General features: G+C 53.0%; 7 protein-coding genes and 1 non-coding gene across 8 annotated transcripts; 4 read left to right on the top strand and 4 right to left on the bottom strand.

Annotated features, from left to right (window-relative positions):
- The first annotated feature begins 50 nt into the window (after nucleotides 1-50).
- Nucleotides 51-457, top strand: BO95DRAFT_129270 (uncharacterized protein). Its single transcript, XM_025580497.1, has 3 exons — nucleotides 51-154; nucleotides 205-339; nucleotides 388-457. The coding sequence occupies exons 1-3, from the start codon at nucleotides 138-140 to the stop codon at nucleotides 401-403; spliced, it is 168 nt and encodes a 55-aa protein (XP_025442322.1). The 5' UTR covers nucleotides 51-137; the 3' UTR covers nucleotides 404-457.
- Nucleotides 458-641: 184 nt separating this feature from the next.
- Nucleotides 642-741, bottom strand: BO95DRAFT_t138. The gene has a single exon. It is a non-coding gene; the product is annotated as a tRNA-Thr (tRNA).
- A 1,947-nt stretch (nucleotides 742-2,688) lies between these two features.
- Nucleotides 2,689-4,576, bottom strand: BO95DRAFT_388989 (putative aromatic-L-amino-acid decarboxylase). Its single transcript, XM_025583570.1, has 3 exons — nucleotides 4,354-4,576; nucleotides 3,375-4,305; nucleotides 2,689-3,319 (listed from the first exon to the last, which is right to left on the bottom strand). Exons 1-3 carry the CDS (start codon nucleotides 4,400-4,402, stop codon nucleotides 2,764-2,766), a joined length of 1,536 nt encoding a protein of 511 aa, XP_025442321.1. The 5' UTR covers nucleotides 4,403-4,576; the 3' UTR covers nucleotides 2,689-2,763.
- A 586-nt stretch (nucleotides 4,577-5,162) lies between these two features.
- On the top strand, nucleotides 5,163-6,927 carry BO95DRAFT_442690 (uncharacterized protein). Its single transcript, XM_025586488.1, has one exon. The coding sequence runs from the start codon at nucleotides 5,487-5,489 to the stop codon at nucleotides 6,741-6,743; it is 1,257 nt and encodes a 418-aa protein (XP_025442320.1). The 5' UTR covers nucleotides 5,163-5,486; the 3' UTR covers nucleotides 6,744-6,927.
- Nucleotides 6,860-7,539, top strand: BO95DRAFT_129199 (DUF427 domain-containing protein). Its single transcript, XM_025580496.1, has 4 exons — nucleotides 6,860-7,042; nucleotides 7,093-7,198; nucleotides 7,261-7,341; nucleotides 7,396-7,539. Exons 1-4 carry the CDS (start codon nucleotides 6,962-6,964, stop codon nucleotides 7,428-7,430), a joined length of 303 nt encoding a protein of 100 aa, XP_025442319.1. The 5' UTR covers nucleotides 6,860-6,961; the 3' UTR covers nucleotides 7,431-7,539.
- A 109-nt stretch (nucleotides 7,540-7,648) lies between these two features.
- On the bottom strand, nucleotides 7,649-9,857 carry BO95DRAFT_362819 (Zn(II)2Cys6 transcription factor; the record flags this gene model as incomplete). Its single annotated transcript, XM_025582592.1, has 2 exons — nucleotides 7,649-8,744; nucleotides 8,803-9,857. 2 exons carry the CDS (start codon nucleotides 9,855-9,857, stop codon nucleotides 7,649-7,651), a joined length of 2,151 nt encoding a protein of 716 aa, XP_025442318.1.
- A 314-nt stretch (nucleotides 9,858-10,171) lies between these two features.
- Nucleotides 10,172-11,908, top strand: BO95DRAFT_413379 (putative MFS monocarboxylate transporter; the record flags this gene model as incomplete). Its single annotated transcript, XM_025584278.1, has 5 exons — nucleotides 10,172-10,392; nucleotides 10,446-10,662; nucleotides 10,723-11,529; nucleotides 11,591-11,688; nucleotides 11,755-11,908. The coding sequence occupies exons 1-5, from the start codon at nucleotides 10,349-10,351 to the stop codon at nucleotides 11,906-11,908; spliced, it is 1,320 nt and encodes a 439-aa protein (XP_025442317.1). The 5' UTR covers nucleotides 10,172-10,348.
- Nucleotides 11,909-12,033: 125 nt separating this feature from the next.
- On the bottom strand, nucleotides 12,034-14,235 carry BO95DRAFT_496213 (extracellular metalloproteinase; the record flags this gene model as incomplete). The annotated part of the gene is made up of 6 exons (XM_025590852.1): nucleotides 12,034-12,226; nucleotides 12,283-12,343; nucleotides 12,386-12,742; nucleotides 12,828-13,390; nucleotides 13,445-13,839; nucleotides 13,888-14,235. The coding sequence occupies 6 exons, from the start codon at nucleotides 14,233-14,235 to the stop codon at nucleotides 12,034-12,036; spliced, it is 1,917 nt and encodes a 638-aa protein (XP_025442316.1).
- Nucleotides 14,236-15,589: the final 1,354 nt, after the last annotated feature.

The following is a 15,589-nucleotide window of genomic DNA, read 5'->3' as shown; positions in this document are numbered from 1 at the left end:
TGGTGGATATAAAGACCGACCTCCCTTCCAGGGATTGAAGCTGGATAATAGAATAACCTAAAAGGCAGACTAGGCCCTACCCCCAGTACCATGCAATAAGACCCCGTGACTATTGGTCATCGTTAAGATTGACAAACATGACAACTTCTATCCTGTAAGATGACGGTCATGAAGCAAATTGATTTGCAGTTTCTGATCTAACAGGCGGACTACGGTGTCGATCGTTAAGTATGCCGTCCTGCTGGTTTTGCGGCCCTTGCTTGTAGTGATAGCTACCGGGGCGATCGTGTCACTATACCGTTCTGGGCTGGCAGCCTTCCAGTCGATTTTCTATGAGCTGTACGTCTCGAGCTTCTTCCCTCATTCCCCTCACTGATCCAACGCTAGATTACTTGCTGCATAACATGTCGATTACATATCATCGCTGTACATCTGAATGTCATAATTAGCGTGCCTGCATCCGTTGGTCTCCATAAGCGGGTCCCCTTTCCGTTATACTAGACTCTTTCTACTACAACAACCATTTCATCCACACTTCTAGTTGTATGACGTACCTTCCCCAACAACCACCCTCCAGCACACTCTTCTCACCGATGATATCTTCATGACGCCTTCCTTTCTCGCAGAGAGACAAAAAAAGATGCCGCGACTGGGACTCGAACCCAGAATCTGCACTCCACACCGCTAGCATAAGGCTAGTACGGGGGCTCTGCAATGTTAATACCACTACACCACCGCGGCTGTTGTTGTACAGTTGTACTCGAAACTAAAATATAGCCCCATTTTTCTGAATGCTTCAGGATGCATCTTTTGCTTGTACCACTGCAGATTCATGTGGAAAGTTATTTTTGAGTAGATAGGATTAGAGGGGATGATGGGTAGTTTACTATGGATCATTTAAAAAACTAGAAGCCGAGGTAGGGCTGCTGCAATCTTCAGTTCAGTCTTGTCTTGCCTGCTGTTAGTGTTTTCCCATATTCCTAGGAAAGAGATCCAGCAAAGAGGGTTCGTCCCGGCCCTAGGGCCTTAGGCAGTGAGAAAAATGAACTCGCACCCTCCACTATTTGGTTCAGAAACGCCACATCTACGCACCGCCGACCTGATCGCTCTTCTGTTTGATTCATATGGTAAAAGGCATTCTCACGGCGAATATGGTGACAATTTCAAAGTGTAACTAGTCCTGAGTATGTAAGAGAAAAGAACCACCCGAAGGAGGGTGTTCAAACACTTTTACAGTGATTGTAGCCGATGGGTAGTATCGCTTTTACTTTATCGAGATCGAATCGCTTAGCTTGTCCCGGTCGTGCATGTGCTACAACAAAAAAGAGCCTATAGACTAAGTGGACTGCATCCGGCGATTTCCCTGCCTATCTCCCCTCATCTATACAGCCAGCATCCTCAACATCATACAAAATACCTCACCTCCGATATAAATTAGAAACCTTCCATTCGCAATATCTTTAGCTCTTCAGCACTGTACTAAGATGAGAACCCATTCCAGCACCCATCACCATAAACAACCAGCCAAATTATACCTAACCCCTCAAGGCACACCCAGCTCCGCCACCGCAACACCAATTCCCTAAATCACAATAACCCACGAAGCTCCATCACCTAAAACACGAAGAAGTAACCCACCCCTCGTATCCGACATCACGCGTGGGAACGGAAGCACAGCCCCCGCGGCGAACGCCCCGTGCCCGACTCCGCGCCACAAGCAAACCGCAACCCGCAACCCGCAAGCGCACGCCAGCCAACCGCAGGGAAGAGAGTCCGGTCCCGATGAAGGAAGCCTTGCGGATCGACCATCGCCGTCACCAGGTTCACCATACACCAGAACCTGCAAGGCTCATCCCGCTTAGCATACTTACTTTGACCTTGGTAGCCTCATCTCCCCCCATGACTCAGCTCAGCCTTGCTCGATCACCCTCATCCGGTGAATGACGCAGCGAGCACAGCGACGGAAGTAGGGAAGTAGGGATATAAGACTACCTACCTACCTACCTTACCCACTAGCCTAGCTTTGCATGGATTCCACTTTGCCGCTACAAAACTCAAGGCAAAGCTCAAAGCACCGTGACAACTATCGCAAGAATTCAAAACATACTGCTTTCCAACCCAGGTCCAATCCTTAGACCAAAGAAGAAGGAAAGCCCATATCGATCAAGCCTTCACACATCCAAAGCCAGGAGCCCACCTGCTCAGAGACATCGCGAGAGATCGCATCTTCCTACTCGTGATATAATATTCGACACGCTGTTCTCGGGGAAACTACCGCAGAACGAAACAATGTGCTTCTCCTCTCGCAGCGAGGAACGGACCTCTCCGGCGCGGTATTCCTCATCTCATAAACTGTCGTCGAGGACGAGCTCGTATCCGCGACGACACGCGGCGCATGGGGTTTATGTGGATGGTGGGGGTGGGGACTATAGTGGTGGGGGGCATCATGGTGGTGGACATCATGGAGGAGGGGGTCACCATGGTGGAGGAGGTTGTGGTGGCGGCGGAGGGCATAGTGGAGGGGGTGGTTGTGGAGGGGGTGGCGGAGGGTCTTGATTTCTCGAGGGAGGGTCACGACACATATTAGATAAAATGCGGGGGCATTCTCCGTAGCGAGGGAGTGGGTGCGTGAGGCTAGAATATGGTTAGAAGATGAGCGTGGGAATGATTGATGTTGGGCTCGAGGGCGTCGCGATCGTGATTTATGGCTAAGTATACAACAAGCACTAAGATATCTATACTAGAATACATGGTCTGATTCAATTACTCCCGCTGGAGCACCTCCTCCGTGGTCTGCACCAAGATCTCAAACGCCCGGCGGATATACTTCTCCTCCGCGGCCGGGTTGGCGCTGACGACACGGATGACATACACCCCCGCGATGACCGTCGACGTGATGAAGATCTCGCCGCGGGAGTTGATCAGCTCGTAGACCTCCTTGGTCAGCGCGTTGGACGCCTCGTCCGGCTGCAGCACGGACGCGCCCTCCGTCACCGCGGCCTTGGGGCTCTTGATGCGGAACACGGTGAGCGCGAACGCGGGCTCGGTGATCAGCTCGAACATGTCCGGACGGCTGCGGATCAAGTCGGCGAACACCTCGCCGATCCCGATGGTCTTACGGATGTAGTCCTTCATCCCGGTGAGGCCGTAGCTGCGCATCACGAACCAGATCTTCAGCGCCCGGAAGCGCCGGCCCAGGGACATGGACCAGTTGCGGTAGTCGGTCACCTTGCCGGAGTCGGAGTACTCGTTGCGGAGGTAGGCCGGGGTGATGTCCAGGGCGTTGGTGAGGTCGTACCGGTTGCGAACGAACAGGCAGCTATCATGCCGGGTGTCAGCATGGCACTAACCGAACAATTCTTGGGACAACATACCTTGCATCGAAGTTGACCAGCAACCATTTGTGCATGTTCAGGTTGAAACTATCCACGCCCTCCGCAAAGTCCTTGGCGATGTACTGCCACTCGTCCGCCACCAGGGCGGCGCCCGCATACGCCGCATCGATATGCACCCAGATCCGCTGCCAGTGGGGCTTCTCGCGCAGCACCGCCTTGATCTCCGCGAACCGATCCACGGCGCACGTGTTGGTCGTTCCGAATCCAAGTGTGATGAAGTAAGGCGTCAGCCCGTCCTTGTCGCACTGCTCGAGCACCTCGCGCAGTCCCGCCGCCGTCATCTCCAGGTTATCCTCCAGCCGAGCCGTAACGCTGCGGAAGCGGGTGCCGGCCAGCAGGGAGCCCTTGGCGGTGCTGCTGTGCGCCTGGTTGCTGGCCAGGGCGACCAGCCGGGGCCGCAGCTCCATCATGCGGTCCTCATATTCCACGGTATCCGGCTTGAGCCCCTCCGCGACAACCTGCTCCGTCACGCGCCGCTCGCGCGCCGCGATCATCATCGTCGCCACCGTGTCGCTGGCGGTCACCTGGATGACGCCGCCGCCGCGGTTCTCGGAGGTACTGAGAAAGCACTCCGGCAGCGCCAGGGCCTTGGCCAGCCAGTCCATCACGATCGTCTCCAGCTCCGTGCAGGCCGGCGAGCAAAGCCAGTTGAACGCCGGCGCGGTGAACGCCGCCGAGTACATCTCCCCCAGGATGCTGGGGTAGGTGACCCCCGCAGGGAAGAAGGCCATGAAGTTGGGCGACTGCCAGTGCGTGAGCCCCGGCTTGATCTTGTCCTCGATGTCCGCCTGGATCTGCGACCATTCTTCCGGCTGCTCCGGCGGGTTCTCGGGGATCAGAGGGCGGAGGTAACCGGGTTCGACGGTGGGGAGGACACGCTGGGAAGGGAGACCTTCGAAGTAGTTGATGACTGCTGGGATTAGCACCAAACCAGTATTCCATCAACCCGGAGACTGACTCTCATCAACCGCAGCATGAGCTGCTGTTCTGAACTGTTCGCGATCCATGTGCGGGGAAAGACTCGGCGCTGCGGAAGACGCCGCTCGAAGGGTACCGGAGGAAGGAAGGAGTATAACTCAATCAAGGTAGAATCACAAAGCAAGAAAGCGACAGACAGCCTCCAACAACCAAGAAAAAGGCCCAGACAATGTACAATGGCGATGAGACAAGAAAGGATCCAGTGTAGCGAAGAAGAAGAAAGAGCAGCTTTTTTATCGATAAGCCTGTGGGGAATTTGTGTCTCTCGTCAGCGGCAGGGCGCGCGCGCGCGGCCATTCCGCCATTCCGCATTTCCGACGTTCCGAGCCATGCGCTATCCCCACTTTAGTTTAGTGTCTTGAGCCATACAAATTGCCTGGAATATCCTTCAATACGCGATTCATAGAGAGCAGACCTCATACTAGGTTATGCGCCAATAGGGTCTCCCAGAATAATTGTCGCAGCAAGCGCTAGGAGGTGATTAAGTGCTGCGCGCCCTGTCGTTGACAAGTGCTCCGCCCCCGCAATTCTCTTATCATCAGCGAAGCCGGAAAAGGTAGGCTAATTGATAGCTGGTATGATCCTGATTCAAAGCTAGGCGTATACTGCGGTCAACAAGAGCACGTCAGATTGATTGCCTCCTGATTTCAGTCCTACACTTCTACACTGCTAGTCAGTCATAATGTTGGGATTTCTCATAACTTGTGCCTCTCGTAATGAGAACTTCCTTCAGGAAATCACAGGTTGGCTTTCTTTCCTCGATTTTTAACAATGAGCCATGGCGGAGATCTTCTGGTATACATGCAATTGGAGCATTTCCGCTATTTTTGAAGGGGGCTTTTCTTAACACTTCAGTTTCTTACAATGAACCACAACCAAGATCCCGCAACATGTATATCCATCATACAACTTCTTGAGCATCTCCAGTACATACGACGGAGTTCTCATAGCGGGATGACATGGCTCGTGTATATAAGACAACCAACTCCTCATCGATGAGGTGAGTGATCCGACATCAACCCCTCAGTCAGTCAGTGGATGCAAAAGATTGATTCTTCATATCAAGCTCACACCCAATCCGAAGCCTAGTTGCAAGAAAGGTGAGTCTGCAGAATGCCGACCCCTCCCAACACCCCATTTGTCCTCCAATGGCCGGGATCTTTGCTCCCACCAGAGGACGTAGACTCCTCGGATGAAGACAATATACTCTCTTCCGACTCCGATTCAGAGGCTGACACTGATTCAGAACCCTCCAATGATGGGGGTAACTGGCCCGAATCCGGTTCCGACCTCCTGAACCCGTTCGACGGGATTGTAGACACGCTCTGCTATAAGAGTGACGTAACTGTGGTCATCCACAATGGCAGATGGCAGTATAAGATGCTGTGCAGCTCGCGACACCTCGCGGAAGCCTCCCCATACTTCTATGCTCTGTTCGAGCCCAACTTCGAGGAGGGCATCCGGTTCAGAGAGACCGGCCATTTGACCCTTACTTACGACGACGTCAATCCTGCAGCGTTCTACACGGTCATGCAGGCTGTCCACGGTAGGTGGGCCAATATGCTGAGCGGCGGTATCGAAATGGCCTTGCTCAAGGATATTGCCCAGGTGGTTGACAAGTTCCATCTGTTTAGGCCCGTGATGCCGGTTGTAACCACCTGGGTGGAGAACATGTGGCCCGGCGACCCGGAGCCGTCCGATGCGCAGGTCATCGACTGGATGCTGTACATCATGTGGGTCTTCAACGTGCGCGACGGCTTCAAGGAAGCCACGGGCACGCTGATCATGCGACATCCGCACATGGTCCCGCCTCCCGACGCCGTGCTGCCACTTCCGATCTACGAGAAGATCAACGTGGCTAGAAGCAACATGTTGCGCGAAATGCGCGTGGCGCTGCGGGACGAGATCCAACGCGTCCGAGGCTTCTGTAACCTGGCCGATCCCAACGGCGACCAGCGCACCCTAATGTGGCGGAAGATCCTGCGCCTCGCGCGGTATCCGCTGTGCACTGAAATGTCCCCTTCGAAACTCCTGCGACTGGTCCACCAGGGCAAGCAATGCGTCCAACGAACTTATGACCGGTTGCACCTCGTGGATAAACCAACACCACGGGCCTGCTCGTCGTATGGAGATCGGCTGGTGGAGACATTGGAGCAGGCTGTCGCAGATCCAGGACTGACGTTTGGTGACACCCGCCTAGATTCGGCCTGGAATCACCACTGGCCTTGGAATGCCCCTGCCGTGGATTTTGATCATGTCGGCTGGCCTTACGAGATTGATGGCTATGACGTCAACAATTGGGACTTCGAAGATCTGAGAGATATGAAGGAGATGGGCAGACATTGGGTGGAACCACACTTTGAAGAGTAGTTTGCATGTACGGAGTAAGTAGCCTGGGATGTCCAAACGGATAGACCCTTATCGATGATATTATTGTATGCCGATTTCCCCGCACTCACGTGCCTCCAGTTTGTAATCATCGTAGTTGAACAACGTCAACTTCGTCAACTTCGTCATCTTTCCAACCTTTCTTCCTTCCTCTTCTGCATTCGAAACATATTCCAACAAGAGAACCAACCCAACTCATCATGCCTGTCGCAAAGGCTATCGTTGACGACACCGTCCTTGCTGAGACTGCATCGTGGGAAACGGTCGAAGGCAACATTTACGTAGGCTCTCAGTCCTGGTCCATTTGTTTGGCTAAGCTCACATCCATCAGTTTCCTCCTTCAGCAATCAAGGATGAGTCTCTCTTTGTCCCGACTGATCTTTCTACGTTCTGTCCATGGAAAGGACATGCTTCGTACTACTCCGTTGTAGTGGGAGGTCTGTCATTGGAGCCTGCTTCTGCTTTCCAGAAAGTATGACTGACATCGTGCATCATTCAGAAAAAACATATCCTAATGCAGCGTGGTATTATGCCAAGCCATACGACGCTGCCATGAATATCAAGGATCATGTGGCTTTCTGTGAGTTCACCGCATCAACTTAGGAGCTCGAAGCTGATGGATTGCCCCGGTCAGACACTAGTAAGGTCAATGTGACGGTTGAAGACTAGCGGGTGATAATTAGCCACTTCGATATTTGGTGCAACAGCTTGGATTTAGTGCTGGTTTCAAGTGTACAGACCATGAATCATGCCCTCTATGAATTGTAATTTCCGTGCAAGACTTCGAAATATCTCATGCGACAACGGACTCGAAAACGGGATCATCGAAACAGAGCCGTCCAAGCATCTAACAGTGACAAGTCCCTTTCGTTCACCTCCAACCATCATCAACTGAACGCCAAAGGGCGATTGCCAGGCAGGCTGGTATCCGTCAACTCATCAAGTAACTCCGTCCAATCCGCAGACTCTAGTGTTAAAATGTTGCCGCTTTCCAGCATTTCTGACCAAATTTCTTCAAATTGTCCATCAGGAGGCAAGTCTGTGGCTGTGGTATCTATTGTAACATCATGCAAATCGATCGCCGTGGATGGTGTATTGTAAACTCCCGTCATGGCTGGATTGATGCGCACTGGTTCTTTGACCAGTCGAGGTCCAAGCGGCGCATTGGATGGATTGACCTCGGGTGGTGCGGCGAATGATTGAGTGCTGCTCTTCCAATGTCTCCGTAGTACGCTCATCATCGCATCTATACCTTCGCGTACCAGTGAAGATGACTCGTGTGCCTTGCTTAGCATGCGGCAGGCGTCGAGCACTTCCTCCTTCCTTCTTTCCGCCAGGATATCATCCCAGTTGAAGCAAGCATCCATCAAGAGAATCACAGTAGCCATGAACACATGGTGAGTGACAGACCAAACCACTGAGACGGGAGGATTATAGCCGAGGTCGCCCTCGTCTAAAATCTTCCTGATTTCGATTACTTTTCGAGCGGATTGGAGGCCGATGAGATGAGACCACGCAAATGTGGGCTCACGCGCGCCACGGATGAAGTGATGCCGATGCAATCGGCACAGCCGAGAGAAGAAGCCTTGCTGTAGGACATACCTCTGCCATGCAATGGCCGGTCTCTCTTTATAAATGGGCTCAAATCGGCGCTGGGAGCCCGGATCGAGGCGGAAGAATTCCGGGATTTCTGAGATCAGCTGATGGAATTTGCGATCCAGCTCAAGTATTTTGCTGTAGTCTAGCTCTAGACCATGAAGGTGATCGTGTGACGTCGCGTCAATGATTTCACGACATATGATTGCCAACTTAAGGCGCTGGAGCGCATAGGACATGTCTGTAGGTACGCAGCTGGGCAGTGACGTTACAGCACCTTCCTTCTCGATAAGCTCGTCGTCGATATTCGATGGTTGTTGAACGTTCATATGATTCTTTTGTATCGAGTATGTCCATTCTTGGGGACCAGTCAAGTTACCAAGGATCCTTGATCGAAACTTTCAGCGAATGCAGTTATTTTAGTCACAGATCCAGTGAAGCTTACCAGTCATAAGATACCAAGTCCCACCAGAGCCGTCTTTTGAGTTCTACTTCTAAGCAGTCAAACCCAGTCGCTTCTCGTTCCTCTCGAGCTCGCGGCGAATCGATGCAATGGAGCATCAGAATTTTAGCCTGGCTAATAATAGACCCCAGCGCGAAAAGTCCGCTGACTGTTGGCTGTATGTTCCAAACGTAGAGATTGTGCATGACAACCATGGTCGCTTGCAGCCCTTCTATCGTGGGAGATACGGTATAATTACTCTGGATCAGGGCCGCACCAGTCAGGTACGAAAACTCGCGACTGCAGGCCTCTGCATCGGCAGAACTCTCCAGGGACAGTTGCAGGTAAAGAGAGCTTGCCATTATACTGAATATTAAAGCCAGATGATCGAGAATTATCGGTGATCCAACTTCAACCGAGCGATAGATGTCATCCACCTGGGATTTGACGCGACTTGGAATGATAATATGGTATAAGGGCCCGACGTAGTCGATGTAGTATTGAAACAGTGACATTGCCTGGTCTCTATCAGGGAGGTACGCCCTCAAGTCCACCGTCGCTGGGTTCTCTTTGGAAGCAGACCGGTCCTTGTACAAGTATGCGAGCGAGGATATGGAGGGACGAGCTTCCGGAGTTGGGATTGGGTTTCCAGTTCTTTGAGGCTCACGCAGCCCATCGCGCAGCCAATCTGGAGTGGCTGTTGGAATCCTCGCGGCCATGTGAATATTTTCCAGCCAGTCGGCTGTTTGTATCAGCTCCCTATTGTTCTTCGAGGCTAGAGTCTTAGTCGACGAGAGAGTCTGCTTATCTTGCGGACTCTGAGCGAGCACCGGGCCATCATGGCTTGATGTCGGGGTATCTCGGAGTCTGCTGTCTCTTGCGGTAGCCCCAGGTCGTTCATATTTGCAGGTCAATCTGCGAAGAGAACAACTTGCACATGGTTGCTGTCGATCACATTTGATTTTCTTTGTCCTACATGATTCACAGGAGACAGGGTCCTGGCGAGGCGTTCGCTTCGGTTGAGGATCGGGAGGTTCTGGTGCGGCCTTTCGCTTCATATTGAGATTATCTGCTGGCCTGAATCAGATTGTGTCACCTACAAAGGGATCACAACTCCTGGGATTGTAGGTAAGTATGACAAGCTACCAAATCCGTGGATCACCAATCATCGGGGGCTGAAGCATCTCGATGAGTAGATGGCTAACAGCGGAAGTGTAATTGGCAACAGGAAGTTGGGAGGCTGTCTAGTTGGCGGCCCCGCTCGGAGAGTCCGCGGAGAGTCCGGGCGCCGGAGCGGACCATCCAGCACCTTTGCTGAGGAAGAGCCATTCATTCATTTCATAGTACTTGTGCTACAGACAGCCGTGCCAGCAAACAAACAAGCACAATCCATACGTCTCGGACACTCCGGACGGAGAAAGTTCATATTTACTACTACTTGTCTCATCACTTTATAAAAGCATTCAAATGCCTACTATAGCGATGACTCTGCTCGAGCTCATATCCAAGACATCCACCACAATCAGCAGAAGTCGATCGACCTTCCACGATGGGTAGCTCCGATCAACCTTCGAAGCCCCAGAGCGAATACACGTGAGTCTCTGCTGACATTCAATCAGCAGCTCTGAGCAAGCTGACAGACTCAGACCACGAGCATGTCTCATGCTTCTAGGATCTTTCACTGGTGTCTTCTGCACAGTCGGCTTTGTGAACTCATTTGGCCTGTTCGAGGAGTACTACTCGAAAGCTCAGCTGGCGGATGAGTCCCAGTCCACCATCGCCTGGATCGGAGCACTGGCTGTATTTTTTATCTTCTCTGTATCACTTGTGTCGGGCCCATTACTTGACACAATTGGGCCAAGGGTTCGTCTTTCTACACTGCAGCCAGACCACCCGCCCCAAACCCGGCTAACTTGCGAGCAGATCCTCCTTTGCACAGGATCCTTCGGGACCGTCTTCTCACTCATGATGACCTCTCTCTGCAAGGAGCTATACCAGTTCATCCTCGCCCAGGGGATTCTTCTCGGGATCTCCCAATCACTCCTCACCTGCCCCATGATAGCTCTCGTGGGCCAGCACATCAAGGTCAATCGGGGTGCAGCAGTGGGGATCGTCATCTCCGGCTCCTCTCTCGGCGGCGTCGTCTGGCCCATTGCAGTCAACAACCTCCTCCAGAACCCGCGGATTGGCTTCGGATGGACCATGCGCATCGTCGCATTCATCATGACCCCTCTTCTGACCGTCTCCTGTCTCTGCTGCCGACCCCCAGCCCATCCTCCCTTACCAACCGCCACCACCACTCTTCAAACACAATCCCTAACACCCCTCGATGCTGAAAAATCAAGCAGCCCCATCATCCCTCAAGAGCAGCACTCTCAAAAGCCCTCCTCACACGAAACCCCCTCAATCCTCAAGAATCCCACCATGCACCTAACCTGCCTCGCCTTCTTCATGATCTACTTCGGCATGTTCTCCCCATTCTTCTACACCACCTCCTACGCCGTCGCGGAGGGCTTCTCCGCCGACCTCGCCTTCTACACCATCTCCATCATCAACGGCGCCTCCCTGCTCGGCCGGATCCTGCCAGGGATCCTGGCGGACCGATACGGGCGCTTCAACTGCTGCTTCGTGGCTACGTTTACTTCCGGCATAGTTGCCTTGTGCTGGACCAAGGTAACGTCCGTGGCGGGCCTGGTGATCTTCTCGACTGCTTATGGGTTTTCCTCCGGGGTAGGCAGATCTTTGACTTGGACGCTGGGACACAAGCGACTAATGGAAACGTAAATCTTAGGCTATTCTGTCGCTTCAGCAGGCGTGTGCGCTGCAGCTGGCGACGCCGAAGAGTGTTGGTCTTGCAGTCGGGGTTGTGATGGCTGCTGCGTCTCTTTCGTAAGGATTTCTGTTCCCATCAACAGGGGGTGTCGGTTATGATGGCTAACTTGAGGTGATGCACAGTGCTATGGCCGGGATTCCGATTAGTGGGGAGCTTGCTCAGAAGTATGGCTATTTATCGTTGTCCATTTACTCGGGCGTGAGTCTTCTGGTGGGGAGTCTGCTGCTGTTGGTGGCGAGGGTGATGCAGAGTCGGGCTTTTTTCGCCGTTGTTTGATCGCCATCTATCTGGTTGCGACTGTGAATTACACACTACAAAGAAGTCGACTATAGCGCGATATAATTCGATTATAGACTCCATTTATAAGATGAAGCGTCTCAACTTATACTAGTTCACCTCTTTCAATCCTGACACACCCCCGGAGGAATAGTCGTACTCCCCACCCTCCTGAACCGACGATACCTCGCCCCAAACCCCAACCCTCTCTTCGCAAACCCCCTCCAAATCTCACACCGATTCTTGCCCCCAGTAAGCGCCACATCTGCGTCCAGGATCGCATCACGCGCTTGCACAAAGGTCGGATTACACGGTTGTCTATACTCAGTCAGCTCTACCCCCAAAGAAGGAGAACGAACATGGGGATAACTCACAAAGCCATCCCATCCACCACCAACTTCAAGCTCAAATACCTCCCATCCATCCCCCTCACCCCTTTACCAAAACCACGATGCAGATAACTACCACCAGCACCACTGATCCTCAACCCCCCACCCACACTGCTACCCACCCCATACCGATCCATCAGATTCCACATCACCTCATACAGCATAGTAGCCCACACCGTCCCGATGGCATGCACGCCCTCGAACTCATTGACATGCGTATACAGCAGGGGGTTCTCGCGCAAGGAGGTCGAATACGGGTACACGCGCACCCCGGACTTGGTGGCCTGGGCCCAGGCGCCCACGGCGTACGAGGTGTTCCGCGAGTCCGCCGGCTTCACGCGGATGGCGGTGGCCATGAAGTCGCCCCAACCTTCGCCCATGCCGGCGGATTCGAGGGTGCTGAGGCAGCCGGCGTTTTGGGGCCCGCCAGTCAACCGGGTTGATACTATTTTTTTCCTGGCGGTTAGGTAGCGGTTTCAAGCTGGTGGTGAACGGGGGTGGTGGTGGAAGAGAGGTGGTTGGATACGTACAGCCATGGGTATACTCGTGGATCACGATCCCGGAGTCGAAGCTCCCGTCGCGGATGACATCCGTCGCGGACCCGGGCTCAACCCACAGGAACATGCTCATGCGGCCGGGGATGCCGTCGGGCGGCGCGGCGAAGTTGGCGTTGTCGGTGCCGGAGCCGTCCTGCGCGTTGAGGATCACGTAGTCGTGGGACCGGCCGCCGCGGCCGCCGTTGTTGAACTCGAAGTTGCCCGCGGCTTCGGTGAAGCCGAGCTGGTACAGCAGGTCGTGGTAGGCGTTGACGGTGTAGAAGAGCTGCGTGATCGAGGCGTTGAGGTAGGCCGCCGGGTAGGTCTGGTTCGGCGCGTAGGGGTACTGGAACTCCAGGGTCGGGGATGACGGCCGGTAGTTGTTGCGGTAGGGCCGCCCGCCGCTGGGGTTCCACTGCGCGATCGCGTTGTTGCCTCGCGTGCTGGTGTAGTTGGCGAGCCCGTCGCTGTGCCAGGTGTACGGGGAGGAGGCGAGGTCCCATGGGTCGGTGACGATGATGCGCGTGCCGTCCGTGGGGTCGTTGGTGCCCCATGGGCTGGATTCGAAGGGTTAGTTCTGGACAGAGAGGATGGCGGCCATCACTGCTCACTAGACTTGGTAGGATGCCTCGGAGACGTAGTCGATTACCCCGTGGATTGTGGTGCTGGTTGCGGCGTCGATGTATGTGATGAACCAGTGATCGTGAACGTCTGTCTCAACTCGCCAGGTCAAGGTGAGCGTGTTGTTTGGGGTGACTAGGTACACGAGGTTGGCGGTTGGATCTGAGACTGCGCCTGCGGTACCCTGAAGAATGTAGGTGTTGTTTTGTATGACTGGTTTTGTTCTGACCGTGTCGAGTGTAATAGGAAGATGCAAAATGTCCACTACTCGTTCGAGAGCAAGAACCGGGTCTGAGAGAGTTGACTGTGTTATCGAACCGCCCGGTGGGAGGTTGCCCGCAAAGAAGGAGCTGCCATAGGAAAAGATCTCCCCGTTTTTGCCAATCTGAAAGCATGAGTACATTCTCTCAACTAAGGGGATAGATTGTCTTACGTTCACGTTGCACTCAGCGTCCTCAATGTCGATTCCATGCAGAGTCTGACGGAAGTACACATGCCCGACTCCGTTGTCTCCGATATAATGGTTGTTGATGATTCGAAAGCTTGTTTCTGGCGAGATGCTTCGAACAAGCCTTGTACCTGTTTCAACATAGTCGTCTTGCCCGAGTGAGGGATACTGCAGCGCGAGGTTATAGATAGTGGAGGAGTCCACGTACGTGGCTCTTGGTGTCAAGCGGAAGTGGTCGGGATCCACAAGGCTCCGGACTGGCCTTTGATGTGGACGGCCAGTACATAGCGGTGGGAGCACTCCCAAGGCTCCTATACATAGCAATGCGCGCATCCAGTCAGGCTCTTGGCCGATTACGGACCTAGTGTATAGTCTTGCAGAAGAGTAGATTGGACCCAAGTATAGCTTTCTGATAGGGCACCAGCCTGCTTTAAGAAGTGAAGCCTAAGCCTGAAGCACGTTCCAGGCATGTTCTATGTAGAGCTTCGCTTCAAGGCAGTGCGTTGTATTACAGAATCCGGGTTGTATAACGTAGTAAGGCACAGCAGTTTCACGCGAGAAGCTAGTTGTTACATCAAGGGTCGGTTTGTACACCAACTTCGATTAGTAGTGAGACGGACTGTGATGGAAGCCTAAGATGTGCACGGTAGTTGATAACATCTACTTACCCGTGCATGTCATTAGAGGATAGAGACCTCCACGGAGGAAATACAAATCGATTGAAACTCAGTGGATTGTGATTATGATCTGTCCAGACTGGATTCTTCATTATTTTGGTTTGCGATAGACGCTCTGAAGTGAGAGCATATAATCAATCAAGATCTATAGCATAAAGTCTTGCTCTGGCCGTTAAGCCCGATCTTCAGCAAGGTCACACATCGCCTGAAAGTCTAATTAGCCTTATCCCAAGTTGAAATCGCCGATGTCAGTCGAGTCACCTGAATCGTGCCCCTAATACTGAAATGATATCCCATCTGTCGGCCTTTCGACGTATTCCTCCACCACGGCATCTCTGCTTCTTATGTTGACAAACGCTCTGCAACAGAAGCATGCCGGGAAGGGACAATCAAAATTCAACTGCAGAGTAGAATTTTTCAATCCAAGACTCGATATTTGCGTGAAAAAGACGATCCAACGAAGATGCGATGCGCTGTACTCTCGCCTGGCTTTTGGCTGGTCTCCGCGTCGGCAGTCCCCGAGCGGGCCCAGCCGAGCTGAGAGGTGTCGACAATACTCAAAAAAGCAACACTGGTCGTATAAGTACGAGTATCAATGACGGCCCAATCTGCTAAAATTGATGCGTCCATCAGCAGGAAAATCAACCAAGGGGCGGGAGGGAATGCGGCTGATCTGCAGGTTCATGACTTCGGATGGTGACAGGGAGCCGTAGAGTGAGGTAGTACAGCAATGCAATCGCCCAAACAAAATAGCTGCAAGGTACGGTTTATCAGATAATCCCGCTGAGCCACTCTTTCGCAACGGGTCGATCCCTTGAATGATGTAAGTATGGGCGTTTTTCTTGCTACCAAGTATAACAATTCTCTATCCCTTGACTCGCCTTGTGTGCAGTGCAAGTTAAGTCAAAACAACAACGCTTCGTACTTTTGCCCCAGATTCCAAGTCTGGTCTAGAATCTTGCCTGGAATCCTGGGGCATCTCACCAGCAACCTCGAAACATGAGGGTTGC

The sequence above is a fragment of the Aspergillus brunneoviolaceus genome, assembly GCF_003184695.1.
Source record: "Aspergillus brunneoviolaceus CBS 621.78 unplaced genomic scaffold BO95scaffold_33, whole genome shotgun sequence".
NCBI lineage: Eukaryota > Fungi > Ascomycota > Eurotiomycetes > Eurotiales > Aspergillaceae > Aspergillus > Aspergillus brunneoviolaceus.
The sequence above is the reverse complement of the archived record's forward strand: the minus strand, read 5'-3'. Positions and strand labels throughout refer to the sequence as shown.